At 36.6% G+C, this 20,085-nt stretch overlaps 3 protein-coding genes across 3 annotated transcripts; all 3 read right to left on the reverse strand.

The window, feature by feature from the left end:
* Positions 1–33: 33 nt before the first annotated feature.
* LOC140774812 (AP2-like ethylene-responsive transcription factor ANT) lies at positions 34–2,069 on the reverse strand. The gene is made up of 3 exons (XM_073117946.1): positions 1,161–2,069; positions 388–1,042; positions 34–151 (listed from the first exon to the last, which is right to left on the reverse strand). The coding sequence occupies exons 1-3, from the start codon at positions 1,429–1,431 to the stop codon at positions 49–51; spliced, it is 1,029 nt and encodes a 342-aa protein (XP_072974047.1). The 5' UTR covers positions 1,432–2,069; the 3' UTR covers positions 34–48.
* A 4,560-nt stretch (positions 2,070–6,629) lies between these two features.
* On the reverse strand, positions 6,630–10,006 carry LOC140774814 (uncharacterized). Its single transcript, XM_073117948.1, has 5 exons — positions 9,646–10,006; positions 9,430–9,557; positions 9,224–9,336; positions 8,386–8,571; positions 6,630–6,817 (listed from the first exon to the last, which is right to left on the reverse strand). Exons 1-5 carry the CDS (start codon positions 9,972–9,974, stop codon positions 6,788–6,790), a joined length of 786 nt encoding a protein of 261 aa, XP_072974049.1. The 5' UTR covers positions 9,975–10,006; the 3' UTR covers positions 6,630–6,787.
* A 1,830-nt stretch (positions 10,007–11,836) lies between these two features.
* Positions 11,837–15,230, reverse strand: LOC140773854 (thioredoxin-like protein AAED1, chloroplastic). Its single transcript, XM_073116624.1, has 7 exons — positions 14,883–15,230; positions 14,275–14,321; positions 14,009–14,123; positions 13,188–13,232; positions 12,444–12,503; positions 12,270–12,365; positions 11,837–12,148 (listed from the first exon to the last, which is right to left on the reverse strand). The coding sequence occupies exons 1-7, from the start codon at positions 15,156–15,158 to the stop codon at positions 12,029–12,031; spliced, it is 759 nt and encodes a 252-aa protein (XP_072972725.1). The 5' UTR covers positions 15,159–15,230; the 3' UTR covers positions 11,837–12,028.
* Positions 15,231–20,085: the final 4,855 nt, after the last annotated feature.

Genomic DNA, 20,085 nt, shown 5'->3' on the forward strand with positions numbered 1-20,085 from the left:
GAAGGGGAAGAACGTTAGTAGGAGCAATAATGAGATACTTGTAATAAATCATTTTTTAGCAGAAATACCTTGCCTTCCTTTCCTTGTCTGGCCTTCCTTCTTGCAACTATTGTCCCAAAGATGGGCTTCATATCTACCAGTCCACCTATGCCTGATGCAGGAACCAGATATCACATAACCAGCTTCATAGGAAGCAATAAAAGACAACACAAAAAATATCAGAAATCTAGGAACATTACAAGAAGCATAAGGAAAAAAATATATATAATACTTAAATAATAGGGAAGTATAAAAATAGATAGAAAAAACAAATAAAATGCAAAGAAAAAAGAAGTAAATTTATATGCACCAAAGTATAAACCAATGCACCAAAACTCCAATACTGACCTGGTGACACCCCTATACTGAGATGTTCTCTGCCCAAATGTATCAATAGACTTCCTATGGACTGGCTGCTTCTGCCCCAACTTCCCACTCCCTCTCTTTCTGGGTGTATCTAAGGTCATGCATTCGGTGGTTGCAGTATGAGAGATCTGCTGTGGTGCTGTGACACAACTGGACTGAGACCCAGGGCTCATGGATAAGCTCAAAGATTGCAAATCCCCATAACCCATTGGACCAACTGAGCTAGACCCAACACCCCTTTCCTCACCCAAGCCATAGTTGTTGCAACTGTTATAGTGCCTGGCCACCCAATGCTTCAGGCTTGGGATGCTATCATCTGTCATTGGTTCTTCCAATGGTACCTGATACATATCATGGTCTGTTAAACCAGAGCACATCCCTTCCTCGGTTGGCTGGAAATAAGAATGCTGCTGCTGGTGATGCTGATGCTGCAATGCAATCTGCTGCCTATAAGCTTGATGGGAGAGGTCTAAAGGTTGGTTTCTAGTGTTCTCTGGCCCTTGGTTTTGATGGTAGTAGATGCTGTCCAAGCTCAAGGCCATTGCTTCCCTGTCATTGTTACTGTAGTGATGGGACCCCATGTTTGGACCACCACCTAGGAAGTCTTCTAGTTTTGGGGATGGAGATGGCACCATACCTTCATCAGATTGGAGAAGAAAAGGAAAGTGTAACATGAATTATATCTTCTGGGAAAAACTTCTTCTGTTGGGAAGCTAGAAGAACCTAGACAGAGGAACTTAAGGAGTGAGACATACCTTGCTGCTGTGATCTGCTGAGAGCTTCCATGATGCACAGAGAACCATCAGACTTCAGTGGTATGACAGACAATTGAGGGTAGTCTCCTTCAACTCCATAGCAGATCCCAGAACTTTTAAGCTGAGGACAAGAAGGGAAGAAGCTGCACTGCGCTTGAGAAGCAATAGCGACAGGGGCAGGTTGATGGTGAGCTTGGTGATTGTGTGGTTCTGAAGACACTTCCATGTTCACTTGAGGGGAGAGAGAGAAACCCAACCAGTTGTTGTTCATTGCTTCCCTTCACTCTTGTAGATATTCCAAGCAAGATTCAATGCAAGAAAGATCAATCATTGGAGATAGCATTCACTATTAATAGTAACTTAGTCCTGGTTCTGCAGTCTTGCTGCAGCAAACTCTCATGGAAGAAACCACTAGCCCACCAAAGTATCTTCTTTATACCTTACACTCTCATTGTGCAATAAGCCGATGACAGAGAAGAAGGTCTCTTTAAACTAGAGCAAAGAGAATTATTACCAAACAAATGGAGGATCACCACTAATAGACTCTTACATTCCATAGGGATCTGTGATCATAGAAAGACCACACCAGCTTTTATTAAGGCCCTTAAACCCTACTAAGTGCCTTTGGTAAGGAGGGCCAGAGAGACGACCACTCTGCAGTCTGCACCCCACATTGGTGTCTTTCTTGGCCTGCTCATTGGCTCTAAGAGTACATTTGAAAAGCCACAAGAATTAATGGTGATGCTTCCATTGGAGAGGAGGTCCTTTCCTTTCTTTACCTCCTTGTGCTGGCTGGACTCATGCTATCTATCTAGCTGGGTAGCGGTCAGAATGGCTGAGACAAGGCTGCTATTTGCCACAGTCTCATGGCCATGAGATAGATTGACGGGAAGGACTACTGTCCAACCAATCACTTCACTACAGTACTATCTCTGTACTAGACTGCTGTGCAACCAGTATCCTGGTTAAATCTTGTGTTGGGGGGTAGTTCAAAAAAAAAAAAGAACTTGTTAGTTTTTTATATATTAAAATGAACTTGTGCCTGTCCCAAACTTGGCTCATCCAAAAATAAAAAACAGACATACAGAGAGAAAAAAGACAGCAGATAAATTCAAGGGACAAAAGAGTATACCAATCTATTACAGTACATAATGTTGGTTTATTACAAATCTATGAGGAAAAGAAAGGGAGTCTATGTTAGAATATAAATGGGGAAACTTGTTTGCTAAAAACTAGCATGTTCATATGAGTTCATCTCATTCTTTTCTCAAGGCATTGCATGTTGTCAAACAGCTGCTCCCAGACCAAAAAAGGGGGATGTGGGTCTCATGACTAGCTTGATATATTCCAGGCATGATGAAGGAGGGGCCCAAAAGCATGAAGAAAGTTACTCTCTCTTGCAAAGGAGCATCAATACACCTACTCCTTGTATTATATGCGAGCATATTGTTTCCTGAAAAGTCAAGACTGTTGAAAGATTGAACTGGAGTTAGTGAGTAAACAGATTATGTTTGATTAGTAATCTTATCTCTGAAACATTCAAGGTTTAACTCTCTGTTTACAATCATTCTGTGGATTAAAATTATTTTGTGTAGGCCAGCGTAGTAAGCAATCTGCTAAGTTGTATCCTTTTAAGTCTCTGGAGCCTTAAAATGTTGGACGATGGCTGTTATTATATTTGTTGAGGTACTTCTATTATGACTTCTTGTGATGCATGCAGATGGTGCATGGTCCTTCATGGAGACAGATTTTCTAGCTGAAATGATTTGGTATCAGAAAAGGTTGGCTGATGAGGTGAGCTTGCAAGAGGGAATTTGGGGGAAGAAGGGTGCAGGGGACTAGGAAGTCACTCAGGTACAAGAAACGCAGAAGCCAAAGTGTCATCCCACCTCAACTTCTTTTGATTGTTGTAATGATGAATATATCCACCGACTAGGCGACTACATTAGATTTGCATGCAGTGATGCCTCCTTCCCTTGGAGCAAAGCACTTAAAAAACTCCTGCCCTTGGAGCAAAGTACTTTGTTATATAAACCCTGCTGCAGCTCCTGACTTCTTTCCCTTTAACTCTCACCAACCCCCTCTTCCTTTTGGGAGGGGATAAATAGCTAAGGGAGGCAGATACCGACCCCTTCTACTCCCCATTTCCTACTTCCATTATATTTATTGGCAATAAGATTAGCCAAACCATAGCTGACAATTCCACAATGAGGATATTAGATGCAAATATGCTTTGAATCCCAAAATGGTATTTATCGGATAATAGAATGGGTTAAAACTTACAAGTACAACCTCCATATCTGAAGCAAGTGCAGTCATGGTACTTCTATTCTCTGTCCATGAATTGCTGAAAAAAAAAATTGAGATAGAATAGAGCTGACAAATATCCAACCAAGAAACCATACAAACAGTGACAAAAATTAATATCATGCAATATTTCTACCTTGGTAAAATGAACCTGCAAAGTTCATTTGGCATTATTCTTAAACAAATATCAAGGTAGATATGCTTTGCCGAGCTTGGAACAGTGGAACTTCAATTTGAAGGTAACCTGATCCTCTCCTCTGTCACAGCTAAGGCTTAAAACAAGCCATGAGGGCTCCAGTGTATGCTGTGGGCCTGATGTTGAAGCCCAGTCACAGATGAAAAGATAAGTCCTACAGAGAACCAGCAGTAAAATTGTACCCTCTCCAATTTTACCAAGTAAGAGACAAGAAACCAAGTGGCCCACCTTAGTCCTCCCTAGTTCTGAAACTATAATCACAGGAATTCACTACCAATATAAGAATGGTTAATAATGCAAATCTAATTTTGGGTTTGTCTATCACGTGGGAAGCACAAAATCCAAACAAAATCCAAGCAAGATCCCAATCACCAATGCAGATGGCCCTAAAGGAGGAGAAGGAAGGAGGCCTTATTTGGATAGCAACTGACTGAGAGTGACAAGTGCATTGTTCAAGAGAACATAACTAAAGTCAATGTATGTGCATTATAATGAGAGAGAGAGAGAGAGAGAGAGAGAGCAGCTGCAAATTTTCACATGACATTCCACTTTCCTCCAGCTTGCATTAAAGTTCTAATTAAAGCCACATCCTCCCTTCCCTTTCCTTTTATCCTCTTTACCTTCTGCCTCTTCTCCTCTCTCTTTCTCTCTCTCTTTCTCTCTCTCTAGATGAATGAGATGTCAACATCCAAGACCAAGACCAATGTGTCATATGTCCTAATCACCTTAGCTGCAGCACTTACTTCCAACCTCCTTGTCTTAAAACCAAGATACTAGGGTCACTTCATTATCTTTGGGTCTTCCTTTCCTTGTATATGATGGGAAAGAGGAGGCAGGGTAGGGACCCTGGGAGCCCTCACTGGATTTTTATTTTCTACCACAACAGTTGAAAAGTTGAAAGTGGTTGGATTGATAGGATAAGGGAAGGAGGGTAATAAAGCCAAAGAAAGAAGCTGAGGAGGGGCATTAACTCAAATTACCAAAATAACCACCCCCTAGTAGGGTCTAAGGTCCACAAGAGTAGAGAACTGCTTCTGGTAGTCTTCTCACCAGTCATGGCGGTGGGGTCACTTGAGCAAAAGATCAAATGAGATGTATGCATGCTCCCACATTCCCCCCTCTGTTTTGTTGCGATTAAAGAAGGCTGGGATGAGAGCAGAGCCCCCCATCCCCTTCAATGCCAAAGGTGTCTTTAGGTCCACTGCCTGCCCAGCCTGAAAAGAACCCTACAACCTTATCAACTTTTGCTCTTTTTTCCATAACATATAAGCAAGCATCTATAGATAATAAAAACAACCATGTGCGTCTAAGGAAACTGATAACCTATGAGTCAAGAGGTTGATCACTAAGCAGACAATTACCTCAGATGAGGTAGCTTTTGTTTGAGGGGCAAATCATATCTTGAAAGTTATCAAGGGATTAAGGCTTTGGCCCTACCCTACTCCTGAGGAGGGGAGCCAGGAAGTAACCTACATGTTGAGGTCCAAAACTCCTCCAGCTGGATTAATGTCCATTTTACAGCCACTTGGTGTACATCTTGTCATTCCCTCAACTGGAAGGGAATATATGCGGCATAAATGAGGTGCCACATTACTCCATATGATGCAGTGCATCTTATAAAAGAGGTGCAGCAAAACCCATTTATGCAAGCATAGGAACAGATATAAGAGCAGCTCCTAGTGGCACTGCAGGTTCATGGAAGATCTTCCTTGGGTCCATGTCTATGAAAAACAATAAATAACACAAGATTGCACTGTAGAGATGCCATAGTATGATGTGATGGATCTGCAGACCCACCTAAAAAATCAAACAAACCTTGCATTAATAAGGTAGGATTGTGGCTAATGACATCATAAGAGATCCACATTGTCTATATATATCATGGCATGCTTTGCCTTGACAAACCTCAATAAGCTCTTTTCAACATTCGACAAGGTCGAAGGTGAATTAGTATGAGCAACTGTATCCCTGTTAGGAAATAAGCTAAGATACATTCCTGTTAGTGTAATTGAAGAAAGAAAGAAAAAAAAAGAAGAGTAACAGAGCTATAGTGGCTTTACTAGTTCCACAAGATGGTACTTTTCAAGTCAAAACACTAATAGTGCTACCAATGGTTTGATCTACAATATCTTCAACAATGCAAAAACAAAGAACATCATTTGCGTTGAACGAGGCAAAATCCAGGCACCGGCCTACTCGAGGCTATGGAAGTATGGAACACATTCGAGCTATGTAAATTTGTCAGCTCTGATAAGTGGTCTCATGCCATCTGATTGACACTCCAAGAAACAAAATGCCTAAAAATACCCGAACCAGCTATCTCTATTTATTTCATTATCCTTTTCTCTACATCTCTATGATATTATTGCATCAGCTTATCATACTCTCCAATTAAATATCAAGGATAAAGATATCATGCGCAAAGAACACCACTTTTCTCCACTATAATAAGTCTTCTTTTATCCAGCAAGGAGACAAGGTCTATGTTCTACGCACCTGAACAGATTAAGCAACGCATTCAAAAAAATGGTGTATCACAATTAAGATTCATTTCATTGGTGAGAAGAGTACTAAAAAGGTCGAAATTTTGGTATCACTCTGAACTCAAATGCTCTAGCAATGAGAAGCATAATAAAGTTTGATACACCGAGCGACCTAAGACATCATTGACATGTGAATCACAATGTACCGATCAACCCTATCATCATGAATGGTTGTATATCCTTAGAAGGAACACTAAGATCCAAGTTTCCATTACCATAAACATGATTAGACAATCAGAGGGTAAGCCCAAAATACCAATAAAACCTCTCCCGAACACAACCTTTCATCAGTAATACCTAAATCAAATTCTCTCATGACTGACATCCAAGGCACCAAGGCTATATTGGTGAAAGGAGTTGCACCAATCATGAGTAGTGGATTGAGATATCTCATTGTAGTTACTGCATAAATAATTTAAAGGATGAACGGGGTAAAACTGATTTCTCATATTTAAGAAAAAATATAATTTCTCTGTGCTCTAATTACATTCCACTATTACAATAACAGAATGGCACTTACAAACAGTTTGTAGTAAAGATGGAAACAAGATTAAAACCATGAACTGAAGTTTGCTTTTAGATCACCATCTTCTTACCAACGATGTGAGCAACTGCAAAACAAAAACAGAAGGTGTTTACGTGATAAATTATCATTCATACTATCAGAACTGATTAGAATATAATAAAGAAACAAATGTTAGTGTCAGTATACAAACTATATGCTTCCCTCAATGCTCAAACACTACATAAAAGGGTGAATTAAATATTTTCAGTTGACATAAAGAGGCAATTAGATTCATTAAAAAGTTGCAGACTCTAGATGCTGCTTGAAGGATGTTAATTCTGACAGAACATTTCATATTTTTCTGCCTTTAAATCACTGATTGCACTGTATCAAGAACCCTAATATGCTTGGATAACAAATATATATATGATTATTAAGGGAAAAAAGGGTTGCTTTCCTTTTTAGCTTTACTAAAGTTAATATAATCTTTTCCCAAAGAGAAAATTGTTCGTAGCATTTCAGCCTCAAGAATGATCTTGATTACCCTCATCAACTACTAAAATGTGCCTTCTACAATTTTATGTTTGTTATGAACAGTTTTATTCTATACCCACATCAACTCCTAAAGTGTGCCTTCTATAATTTTATGTTTGTTATCAGGAATGGTCTTAATTTTATTCTGTCACTCTCATCCAAGACAATTTCTCCTGCTAAAATGTAGGAAACTAATTCCCTTCACTCCCCACTGACTCTGAACAAATGAGAATGCCAAACCAACCATAATCAGCTCTAGAAGGACTAGAACTGATTAACATAAACAAAAAACTGAGTTGACAATAGGCCAACAACTAGATCCACTAGAAATAGTGACCTTAACACAGAAGGATAGAGTGGGATACCGCAATGCATCATGATCTGTATAGAAAGGAATTGCATAAGTATGTATACTGATACAAATGTGTGATCATAAGTACTAACAATGATCTCTGGAAAAAATTAAAAATTGGGTTGGGTCTAGTTTTCCATCTCAATAACAGATATAGTATTTATCATAATATAACTATAGGATATAAGACCGCCATTTCTCCTGAACACTCGAAATGGATCAGTCCATCTCCTCATTAGGACCTATGGACAACCTCTGGATTATTCTTGATCACATGTACATAAAACCTAAATCATGCTAACCACCACTCCATGAACTAGATTAAACACTAGATCTCCCAAATGAACCCTTTACAACCTGATCTCATGGAGTCCTTTAACCTACTTGCGTGAGATAGGAGCAGGAAACAGAGGAGCAGGAGGAGTGATGTAAGTGCAACTGGAGTGGCATTTTTCCTACACGTGTGCCACTATCCCTATCAGCATGAGGTATTAAAACATTATTTGCCAAACCTATCAATAGGTACAACTTGAAGCACCTCACCATTATTTTAACTAAGAAAACTGTAATTTCTCAATTTCATAATTTAATCACTTTCAACCAGTGACAGAACCAGTAATGATACACCAAAAATGTAGGCCAGAACTTCAGGCCTTTGTCTAATTAATGGTGTTCAAGTCTTCAACAGTTTAACTTTAAAGCAGTTAGAAGTTGACTGAGAAAAGTATTACACTAAAAGTTAAAATCTGTTCTTGCTAGACAGGTATTTAAAAATAAAAGTTTCTAACCTCAAAAAGTTCAAATGGACTGCCACGCCTATAGACATCATTTTGTTTGCTTCCCCTACCAGAAAGGAGATTAGAAACTAAAGCTCGCCATGCAACCAGCAAGATTCCTGTACTTCCCATGGCCACCGATATAAAAGCAGCTTGTGGTATATGGCCTGATGTCAATGCTCTGATGCCAATTCCTAACTGCAAGTGGGGACAAAAAACCAGAAAAAAATTTAACAAAGTTAAAAAGAAAACTGAGAAAAGCTTAGAGATTAGAAATATATAAGTATTTCTATACCGACTTTAGTGCTGAATAAATAAAGAAATTAAGTCTTCCATAACTACAGGAGAAAATTCTTGGGAAGGTCAGTATTTCTCTCCTATCATGGGATACTTCAGTCACCACTTTTATAATAAGAACATCCATAGTTGCACAATGATGTAAAAGAAATGAACCCTTAATTCTTTGAATACATCAAAATATCAGATAAGTTGAGAGTAATCATGTGTAATGCGCAGCAGTGCTAGTGTGAAAGAGAAATGTTGCAAAGAATGCATCGCATAACTTTCCCTTCAGACACTTTTCTGGCATTTAAAACCATCATAACATTGCCCTCAATTGTATGAGTTAGCCTAATATCACAGATTACAGTTGTGAGCACTGAAGGCATATAGATTGATCCTTTTAATTTAATAATGACAGGCATGCACATTTCAAGCTTCATATAAAACTTCCCTATGCGAATAAGTAACTGTTACAAAAAATAAATTCCAAATTACAAAGAAGAATAAAAGAACAACAAGCATTTCTTGTTTCAGCCAAATTAATCAAAAAATGTAAAACTAGAGTTACCGGAATTCCCACTGCCCAGGACTTGGCAGCAGCAGCAATAGCTTTCCCAGAACCATTCAGTCCTTTACCATCATCACCATAAGCCCCAAAAAAGTAAGCGCTAAATATCCACCCTGCCAAAGCACCAAATCAGAACTAGTATCGGGCCAGCGGGAAAACACAAAAACCCAATTCCCTAATCAAAACAAATATGACGACTTTCATACCCGCAACAAAGGGATCCGCCGTCTTCAAAGTTTCAAGGTCAAAAACCGGCATCCCATGGCTAAATCTCCCAATCGCCGAGAACACAAGTAGGCACAGCACATCCCCACCGGCCAAAAGACCCACCTGCCTGAAACACCAATACCCAACACCAAATCAATCTACCAAGAACACGAATTGAGAGGAAAAAAAAAATTAAGAGTTTACCCGAGAATTACCCCCAAGACACCAGCTTTGACGAAAACCCTGGCTTCTCGAACTGGATTACGCCTTCCAAGGGGACCCCGTCGTCGCCGACGAAGACGGTGTCGTCCTTGTCGCCAGAAAAGGAGGGGGTGGAGAGGGGGCGAGTGGAGGTGCCCGCCTCGCCAGCACCGTCGGCGTTGGAGACGGAGAGGTGAAGGGTTCTTCTTCTAGAGTTCCGAGAGAGGAACCGAGGTCTGGATTTGGAGAAGAGAGGATGGTTTGGTTTGGAGGAGTAGGAGGAGGCGGACGGGCATCGCCTGGCGGAGAGAGCGCCGTTGGGAGCTTGGCTCAGCAGCAACATTAGGACCCTTTTCGTGTCCAGTAGAATTTGTGTGACTTGATATGGATATCCACATTATCAAATATATATACAAATAATTATTATTACTCTCCCCTTTTCTTTTTCTTCTTTTTATCTGCTTTATTTTTTTATTTTTTTATTTTTTTCTACTATTACTTCTGAAATATTAAATCATTTGACAGAATGCAATTCTTTTCCCTACTAATAATTTTTTGAAGATGCAAACTGATTTCAAGAACAGATATGTTGAAAGAATTTTAAAAGTTAAATTTTTTTTTAAAAAAAAGTTCTTACAAACTTTTGAGAGCTTTGAGTTAGAATGTACAGGTATCAAAAAGTTAGTGAGCTCTTAGAGCATCTCCAACCGGGCTTCAAAACTCTAAATTTGGAGTCTGGTGGAGCTCCAACTAAGTTCCAAATGGGGCTCCAAATTTAAAGCCAGCTACACTAAAGCTTCAAATTTGGAGCCATATCTAAAAATTTGGAGCTCAGCTCCAATACTATTCAACTTTTAGAAATACCAATTTTGCCCTACAAAAGCTTAATTTAAAATTTTAAATTCCTTCTTTATCATTTATTAAATAATCTAATTAATTAAATTGAATATATAATTAGTTTTGCTAATCAATTTTTAACAAAAATAGTACCATTAGAATACTCTCATCGAGATCTATAAAATGAGTCTAATATTAAATTATTTAAGTTATTTTAAATTTTTTATTTTTATTTCGTGTAATATAATTTTGATATTTTTAATTAAAATAATAATAATTTAAAATTATTTATGAAACTATTGAATATTAGTCTTATTATAAAGATATCGATGAGAGTTTTATAACTATATATTTTTTATTAAAAAATAATAATATTAAGAGGTCTTATTAAGTGATTTAGCATATATATATATATATATATATATATATATATATATATATATATATACACACAATATATATATATATTATATTAATTAAATAATAAATATAGAGCCCGGTGCATTGGAGCGCACCGGGCTCAAAGACTCCAAATATAGAGCCCTCCTTGGAGATGCTCTTAGAGAGAATATTAGCAGTAGGAAAAAAAAACTGATAAGAATAGGGGTGAGGCATTAATTTAATTAGGTCATCATTAAGTTTTTATTTCTCTAAAAGAAATAGGATAAATTTTGATCTGACTATGTATCCAAATTTTACCAAATAAGTTGAGATTTTTCTATCTCTTAACATTCAAATTCATACTCATATCTAAATAGTTTGGCTATGAATATGTTTTGAAGATTGTATTTAAAACAGATATAGTGATAGAAAATTTTATTTTAATATTTATACATGAATCTCTAATCAATTCGCCAAAGTTCTGTTGGGAGACAGAGTTTGAGGCCTAAAAGGCCCATTAAGGCCTACTAATCTGATTGCGTGACATTTTTGCTTTGTGATTTGTGTTAAAGATCCCTATTCTTATGATAGAGTTAACCGTTTAGGATATTTCAGTTCGATATTGAAGGTTAATCTAAACCAAGCCCATTTTAAGGCTAATATTACCATTATAATATTATGACCTTTTACAAAATTAACATGCTTTTAGGTGATGCTTTCTTACCAATCCAATTCTCCCGAGGTGGTTGATGAAGATGAATCTGCACAAGTATCTGCATTCATAAGATCTACAGTAGGCTATCAGATATTCATGCAGATGTTTGTGAAAGAAACTATGAAAATGATCACATCAGTATATCTCCTTTGCAATTGAAAGTAATCTCACATAGAACATGCCATAAGGATTTAAATGCCAGCAGATTCTGGATAGATTTGGAGATTGAATAATTGAAGGAGTAATTTGTAAATTACACCCAATTCCAGAAGTTGAAAAAGGTTTCTAAATTTATCATTCAGGCCCTATAAATTACATCCAACAGTTTGATTTTTCCAATAAAAGATAGATACACAGAGATCATCACAATAAAATATCATCTGTAAGGATCATAAATTGCAGTAACTGCCAATCAAAGTAAGTGCATCCAAATACCAAGAAAGATATGTCCTATAATTCCACTATCATGCAACTGGAACTTTGCAGCAAATGTCTAGTATGTCGTTTAAAGGAGCGTGATCGCCTGTGCCTTCGTCCTTCCTTGCATATAACAGTTCCTTCCCTCTAAATACAAACATTCCACCCTGAAGAACATGAGGACCAAATAGTTTTAAGTATCAAGATTGTTGAACTAAGACCTTGCAAGGAAGTTCATATGAGATTCTTTATCCCCTATGCATATACAATCTGAAAGGAAGACTGCACCTGTTGTAGGACACTGGATTTGTCGTCTGGAGTGGCTGAAATTGTGTAGTTCTTTCCTGCTTTCTTAATGGAGTCGATTCTCGAAAATACTTTGGCCTGTTAAATCACGTTGAATTTCTCTTATCAAATGTAGTTTAAAATTTGACAAATTATTGGAGATTATCTGATGCTTACACTTGCTGGGTTGAAGAACGTGCGGCCCAAACCGTAGTACAGGCCCAAGATGTCATATGCCTGAAAAGGTTAGGCTGTGAGAGTAATGCTCATGGTCTTACAAGAAGCAGATATTTGGTTAAAGACATCTCAGATAAAAGGCACAGATATCTGGTTTGAAAAGAAAAAAGTATTTTATAAAAAAAAGTTGCAGAAATAACCCAACGAGTCTCAGATACATTACGATTACATTGAGGAAATGGAAATGGTTATAACTAACAATGGAATTGCCTTCTCAGGCTAAAGAAAAATGTTTCATTCGTAAGAAGACTTGTTCATGAACTTTTATAATGGTGTCACCAAGGTAATGAATTGATTCATTTGTTTTCATCGATTACAGAACAAAACAGGTTAGGCAATCAAACTTTTGGAAGGGATTGTGGCTCCTGTCATCATGCTTTACGTTTACGGTACCATTTTCTTTTAACTTCGTACTCTAATAAATAGGTATCAGTTGAAAGGAAGGACATTTTCTTAATGATTAAATTGGAAATGCTCATTAATTTCGTTATCAGAAATTGCAACTGATATAAAAATTGTGACATAACACCTTATCCCTACTGTAAAGTACCCAACATTTCCAGGATCTCTTTTTTTTTTCCCAAGAGAAGACTTTTCCAAGATTTTTATATTGGCTTATATGTACTTTGTTTCACATGCTTAGGCATATGCATGGTTCATAGCTATTTCAACGTGAATCATTACCTTGCGATCTGGGTCTGCATAAAGGCATTCCAGTGGAAATGGAAGCTGCATGATGTGAAAATAAAGAGGTTGTTAGCCAACTGAAAATTAGTCAAACAGTTAATTCCCACAGATAGTACAAAGTTTTTCAAAAGAAAAACACATTTACAAAGATCTAATGATATATAATGACATTTACTGAACATAAAGTCTGAAACTTTGAATGGGAAATTTAAATTATCTTCTATTTAAATTTGTGATCCTAGGAAGGATTAAATGCTAAAACTCCTCATTTGCAACAGTTGAATTCTGGCTTCAAAAGAAACAGTATTGACATATGCAGTAGTATAAATGATATCAGCAACTATAACTGAAGCCCAAGCTCTCAGAAAAGGAAAATAAAAAGAATAGATCGTCAAGTATTCTCACATATGTTGAATTTTGACTCTAGAGAAGCAGCCCTAAGTCAGACTGCAAATTATGTACAACATGTTGCAGACATTACGTCCTCAAAATGCTGGTCTGGTTGACAAAATTCTATGATAAATGATCAACTAGAAATGTACCACCTCATTGCACCTGGAAACACCATGGATACTCTTAAACTGACACCAAAAGTCACAATTGAAAGGCAAATAAAGGAAGGTGGCAATAGACATCAGGTGCAGGTAGAAGATTGCAATCATAAACTGATAATGAAACTTTATCAACAAGAGAAGATGGTTTAGAAATCAATAGATCCAAGGGTTCTGATTCATCACAAGCAATTGATAAGAATATGTGCTTCATATCTATCACCTTAAATTAAACAGTAAATAATTGAAAGCCAGATGGATGAATACCCGCTCAGCAAGAATACGAGCTTTATCTGGAGTACCAACACCAACAGCAATCAGCTTAACTCCAGCAGAATCAAATATTGGCTTTGAATCTTTCAGAACAGAGGCGAGCTCCCAGCTTAAGAGTACAAACACAGGAAAGGAGATATAGTCATTTCTCAGATTTAGAATATATGAGTTAATTGTTTAGCTGGTATGAATTTCAAGTTATTCAATTTTCTCAGGGGAAGCGACAAAGCAATTGCATAGTCACCAAATGATACTCTCACCAGCAAATACATCCAAAATGTCTTAGAAGTGCGACTACAGCCATTCCCTGCAGAAAGATTGCAAAAATAGTCAGCATGACGGTATAAGAGAGCATTGTTGAAAGCAAATAAAATAAGTACCAATTAGCTGTGTAAACTAATGTCACATTGTGTATTAGATTAAAAGAAATAAACCAGCTTATCAGCTCAGAGTAAGATACTTGAATCATCTTTTCCACCAATTCCATGAGAAATGTTAATCTGGAGCTTCAGAAGACTCCACCTGATTCATTCTGACTCAATCATTTTTCCGCCTATAGAAGACTCGACCTGATTCCTCCATAGTCGGATATAGAAGACTCCACTTGTATCGCTGTTACTGATTTCATCATCAGACCCTTAAGCTAATCAAGTAGTCTCCTATTATTCTAGTAGGTAAGCTGAAATCGTTAACATAGTTATTTTATATACAATAGAAATTTTCAGATCCGATGAAGTCCATCACTCTTATATTTGATTAAGATATCAATTAGTTAATCTAAACTAGGTAAAAGAGGAAAAAAAACGATCTTTCTATTACTTCCAATCGGAAATGCTATCACAGATAGCTGTAAGAAAGGAGCTCTCACCTCGTTCTGGTCCCAGAGATCTTTAATCAAAACGGGCTCTCCAGTGGACGCGGCGAATATGGTGGCATCGCCGAGGGCGTCCACCACGGCCGCGCCGGAGTCCGACGAGGAAGCGACGGAAGCAGATGATCCCATCGACGCCGCCGGCCGAATAGGTCGGTGGAAGCGGATGGGGCGGCGGGGAGAGACAGAAGTGGGGAAGGGTTTGGGGAGAGGAGAGGAGAGGAGTGATCGATGAGGCGAGAGAGAAAGGGATTGGAGAGAGAGGGTCGCCATTGATGGTTTAATGAGGGGGAACAAGGAAACCTAACCCTACACTCGTCGTCGTCGTCGTCCTTCTTTCTTGGGTTAGAGCTGAGAGCGACCGTTATAGAGCCGTTTCTGTGGCGGGAAAACAGCGTGGCCGTGGACTCGTGGCAATGCATCCGTCTCTTGTGTTCGGCTACCCGATTAATTAAAAAAAAAAAAAGAAAAAAAAAAAAGAGTACCTAAAGATGTCATCGGATGCCTAAATTTCGAATTAGTTTTGCAAATTAGGTCTGTTTTTCAAACTTATTAGAAAATTAGATTAATTTCCAAATTTTTAGAGAAATAAATAACACTGCTGACTTGTTATCCAATCAGCGATCTTCACTTTGATATCCTTACAATAATTTATCTGATTATAAATTTATAAGTACGGGCAAAATATCCTTGATTTAACATGCTGTAATAAAAAGTTAAAAATCCACCTATATTTTTAATATTTTTTTAAACTCTCCTTTAATATAATATAAAGACACTTAGATAAATCCTATAATCCCCTATCTATTCCTATTTTTTCTATAAGATTGAGACAAAGCAAGAGAGAGAAGATAAAATTTTTATTACTTGTCAGTATATTTAAAAATAATAATATACATAATAAGACAGTAGATATGTAATAAGCTAATTCAAGCATTATTTTATAAAAAGTCTACTCAACTTGATACGGTACATGTTAAAATACATAATAATATATTATCAATCTATTATCTATTATTTTAAGATTTTAAATTAATTGATTATCTAATGTAATGAATTTTATTAGTCCATCATCTAATAATTTAATATTTAAAATTAACTTATTACCTAACTGTAATCACTGTACAATACTAAGCATTGTACTATGAAGGTAGTGGATGCTGGGTTATTTATTTATTTATTTTGGGCACAATGGGCCTTAGTTGCTTCATAGAAGGGTACTTGTTGCCTTGGTGGTGATCTTTTATGATGTATAGAAATCATTTCCGTGCTCTTGCTGCAGATAAAGACATATCTCTTGATTGATTCAAGTGTGATGCTCTGATGAGATTCAGATCTAGTTTTAGTAAAATAAGAAAAAGAATCCATTTGTGGTCCTCAAAGTACTCATATCCTCCACCATAATAATTAACTTCCATTACAACAATCATCTTCGTTTACAAATGTTCCAAATTTCTTATTAACTTTGAGCTCAAATTTAACTAGAGTTTTAATATTATTAATAGTGGATTTAAAAAGCTCAAAAGGTTATCTAATATCATATATCCATTTATCATGAGAATTAAAAAAAAAACTGAATTTACTATCATATTATATATTTAAGAAATATTAGTATGGTATATATATATTAAGATTCTTATCAGCTTTAGGCCCCACAAAAGATGTTCTTATTTTTGTAACTAAAAGTATATATGTAATTCAACTCATACAACACCAGTGGTTCTCGTCCCGACACGGCTTGATTCGCTTTCATGAGTCAAGTTCAAAAATTATTTTTTACCAATTATAATTTCAAATCTTATCGAATTCAATTGGTTGAACCCAAACGTAATGCATTAGTATCTAAAGCAAGTAATCCGCCCGAATATAAAAATGGTGCATACTCTCGTGACCGAATCTAATCATTCACATATATTTGTCATGTATATTTAGTTTGTATTAATTTTTCACATAATTTTATTTATTTTATTCATACGTTAAATTTTCTATCTACTTTTTAAAGAGAGTACAAATTTCACAATTATGTAAAATAGTATTTAATACTAAACTCGGCTATACACAATTTTATATTATGTAATCTATAAATTTATTTAATTATTTTCTATCAAAAATTTTATGATTTTTAAATCAGATTATTACCTCTGTGTGTGTGTGTGTAGTTCTGCTTTATGAGACAAGTAGCTACTCTTCTTTTATCTAGTAAAATAAGGATGATATTGTATGCATCTCGTACTTCTCGTTTCTGTGGAAATCCGTGCATTATGATATAATCTATACTTAGATCCTTTGTTATGGAATATGAAATCCCCATCCTAATAGTATAGATCGACACATTTTGTCCTCATTATAGATTAAATAGTGATTAACCATTTAAGTAATCAAGATTCCATCGTTCGCATGCTAGGCCGTGCACGCCACCTTAGTTCTTAGTTTACTAGAAGCAGCTAGCCTCTGTCAAAAATAATCTAATCCAGTTTAATCAGGTTCGGCTTACATTTAAAACAAATTTAATTAATAAAATTGCTAAGATTAACGAGCCAATCAGCACACTTATTAATCATAGGCAAAACATCACTGGCTTAAGACCTAGACATCTAATCAAATATCCCATTTTATATATGCATTGGAGAGTGCAGTAGTTGAAGGTGGATAATATAAGATAATGGTAGGTTAATTATGTTACATCTTATCTTAGGAATGTGTAAACTAGGTACGGCATCTTCCATCGGGCTTCCCACCATATTTCTTTCATTGGAAGACTACTATCTTGTTCTCTTCTTCATCCCAGAACACGATTCTGATACTACGTACCAACATTGCATTGCAGCAAAGGAAAGGAAAATTATAATATAGCAATTAATCTACACTCCAGATCTTGTAATTTTTTTTTATTCACATGAGACGTCAATCAGCATTAATGTTCTTCGCTTAGTTAGTTGAGATATTATTATCCTTTTTATAACTCTGATGATGTGGCAGCATCTGATACGTGCGTAGGCGAGTAGCAGCTCAGCTGGCAACAACACAAACAGAAGAAAGGTTGATACTGTTGTATTAATTAGGATGTTAGCGTCACACTCATGGCTCTTTGTAATAACAAAGACCTACACTATTATATATATTTTGTCCATACAACTATATCATATATATAAAATGAGCATTAAGATAGAGACAAGAGAGGCAGTGTTCATGGCTACGTTATCACATTGGAACTGGGCTTCAGTAGTAGCTAGCTTGCATTCATGTACATAGGAGGGAGGGGTACAGTTTACAAGCAACCCTTCTTGGATGTATCACCTCGATATCCTCACTCTCTCTCTCTCTCTCTCTCTCTCTTTGATCATTGAGCCGCAAAACTACTAGGACATAAACAGTAGCTCTAACAAACTAAGATTTATTTGAAGGGTACGTTGTGTATTAATTGCTCATTTGCTGCTCCAACGCTTGCATTTCCCCAGGAGGAGGGTATATGTTGTAGAGCAAAACTCGCATGCCTACGTACACATAATAAAATAATATAAAAAACCACTTCATGATACATACTTCTCATTTATCTAATTTTTTTTTATATTTATTAATTAGTATATTACTTTAATCCATTATCATTTTAATATCTCTTTATTTTCTTTTTTATCTTCTGGTCTATTTTTTAAATCTATTATGTTAGTATTATTTTCGTAATATATAGGTCATGGAAGTACATAGGATATATTTAGGATCTTAATAGATATCAATAGTAGATCGGTTAAAACTTAATTGCATTAAAAAGTAAAAAGTTCCGACATTTTAGACGGAGGTAAATAGCGGAGGGCATAATGGACATTTGGTACGTGATAAGCATCTACTCGGTGCTTCGACACGTGTCGCTCGGAGAGAGACGTGACAAGCGAGGAGGTTCAAATGAGCTGGCGTGGTCCCCACCACTGTGTCGGCCACGAGGAGGCGAAGCCCCCCGTGCCCCTCTCTCTCTCTCTCTCTCTCAATCTTTCAAATACCACCCCCAAAGAGACTAAAATATCTCACACAATCCTCATCCTCCCACGATGGACCTCTTCGTAAAAATATAAAAATAAAATAAAACCTTCGTGTTTATCTTCGTTACTTTGCTTGCAACGCTCGGGAGGAAGAACCTCATAAATTAGCATTAACAAATCAGCCATTAGTTTGACCAAGAAGCCGTTATTAAATTAAAAGGAGGGGGGTTCAAAGACAAAAGAACAAAAGTACGGTAAAGCGAGAGCGCGGTCCACGTGAGGGCAAGAGTTGGACACCACCCCACCCCCATCTATCTATCTACCTGCTAATCCTCAAATGCTACCGTTACTTATATTAATTAGATTAGGCTAATAACACTGGACGCATTTAAATATTTTTTTTTGATGCCAATTGGTCTAATACTGTACGGCTTAGACTGCTATGATATCATCACCGCAACGTACGTACTCTGTGTACTTTGGAGTATTCAGGAGAAAGGAGAAGAAAAATGAGAACTAGCTGTAGGTCGATTTGAATCTAAACTTTTGCATACATTAAATGAGAGTAAGGTATCTAAATTTCAATTCGAATCTAACTCAGTGTAATAAATGTTTAAGAACATAAACTCAGGTGTGACGCATCGCTATAATTTAGAGGGATATCGAGTTTTCTGGGTTGGATATCTTAAATTATGGATTAAAGTGCTTTAGAGTATAGTATAACAACCGTTGAGTTTTGGAGGATGCGAAGAACAACTTTTTTTGACATTAAAGTCACCTACTTTATCAATAATTTGTCTTGTTAGCTTGTAACTTAAGGAGCTTATAGTCTTTATCGACCAAGAAATACTCATGTTTGTTGAGACTGATTGGCTATTATTTAGCTAGACTGTTGCTGGATTATAAATGGAGAGAGCCATCTGTAACGACTTTCTTTAACTTTGGAGAGAGTCAAACACTAAATTATAACATTTTTCGATCAGAAAGGTGACTTTAATACTAGAGTGCAACTTATATTAAACATAATATGTATAAAATATTTAAACACTAGAATTTTTCTTATCAATTTTCACACTTCCACGTATATTATCTTCGCTGCTCCATAAAAGTAACATAAGAGGTATCCTTCACCCTAAAAAAATACTTTAATTTTTTTGTATAAATACTTTATAGTATTATAATGTGAACTAAGAACTGAGAAATAGAAGAGAAGTTCTATTTAATTT

This window comes from Typha angustifolia, chromosome 13, assembly GCF_048772165.1.
Source record: "Typha angustifolia cultivar Huaian chromosome 13, ASM4877216v1, whole genome shotgun sequence".
Classification (NCBI taxonomy): Eukaryota; Viridiplantae; Streptophyta; class Magnoliopsida; order Poales; family Typhaceae; genus Typha; species Typha angustifolia.

What these genes read in the sequence shown, in the direction of transcription:
- LOC140774814 (XM_073117948.1), bottom strand. Translation starts at nt 9,974, where the DNA reads ATGTTGCTGCTGAGCCAAGCTCCCAACGGCGCTCTCTCCGCCAGGCGA. An exon ending in TCAAAGCTGGTGTCTTGGGG is followed by an intron (nt 9,558 to 9,645) that starts GTAATTCTCGGG and finishes TTGGTGTTTCAG; the next exon opens with GCAGGTGGGTCTTTTGGCCG. An exon ending in GGCGGATCCCTTTGTTGCGG is followed by an intron (nt 9,337 to 9,429) that starts GTATGAAAGTCG and finishes GTGCTTTGGCAG; the next exon opens with GGTGGATATTTAGCGCTTAC.
- LOC140773854 (XM_073116624.1), bottom strand. Translation starts at nt 15,158, where the DNA reads ATGGCGACCCTCTCTCTCCAATCCCTTTCTCTCTCGCCTCATCGATCA. An exon ending in CTCGTATTCTTGCTGAGCGG is followed by an intron (nt 13,233 to 14,008) that starts GTATTCATCCAT and finishes CACATCATGCAG; the next exon opens with CTTCCATTTCCACTGGAATG. An exon ending in CGTTCTTCAACCCAGCAAGT is followed by an intron (nt 12,366 to 12,443) that starts GTAAGCATCAGA and finishes GTGATTTAACAG; the next exon opens with GCCAAAGTATTTTCGAGAAT.
- LOC140774812 (XM_073117946.1), bottom strand. Translation starts at nt 1,431, where the DNA reads ATGAACAACAACTGGTTGGGTTTCTCTCTCTCCCCTCAAGTGAACATG. An exon ending in CAGCAGATCACAGCAGCAAG is followed by an intron (nt 1,043 to 1,160) that starts GTATGTCTCACT and finishes AATCTGATGAAG; the next exon opens with GTATGGTGCCATCTCCATCC. An exon ending in CAGTATAGGGGTGTCACCAG is followed by an intron (nt 152 to 387) that starts GTCAGTATTGGA and finishes TTCCTGCATCAG; the next exon opens with GCATAGGTGGACTGGTAGAT.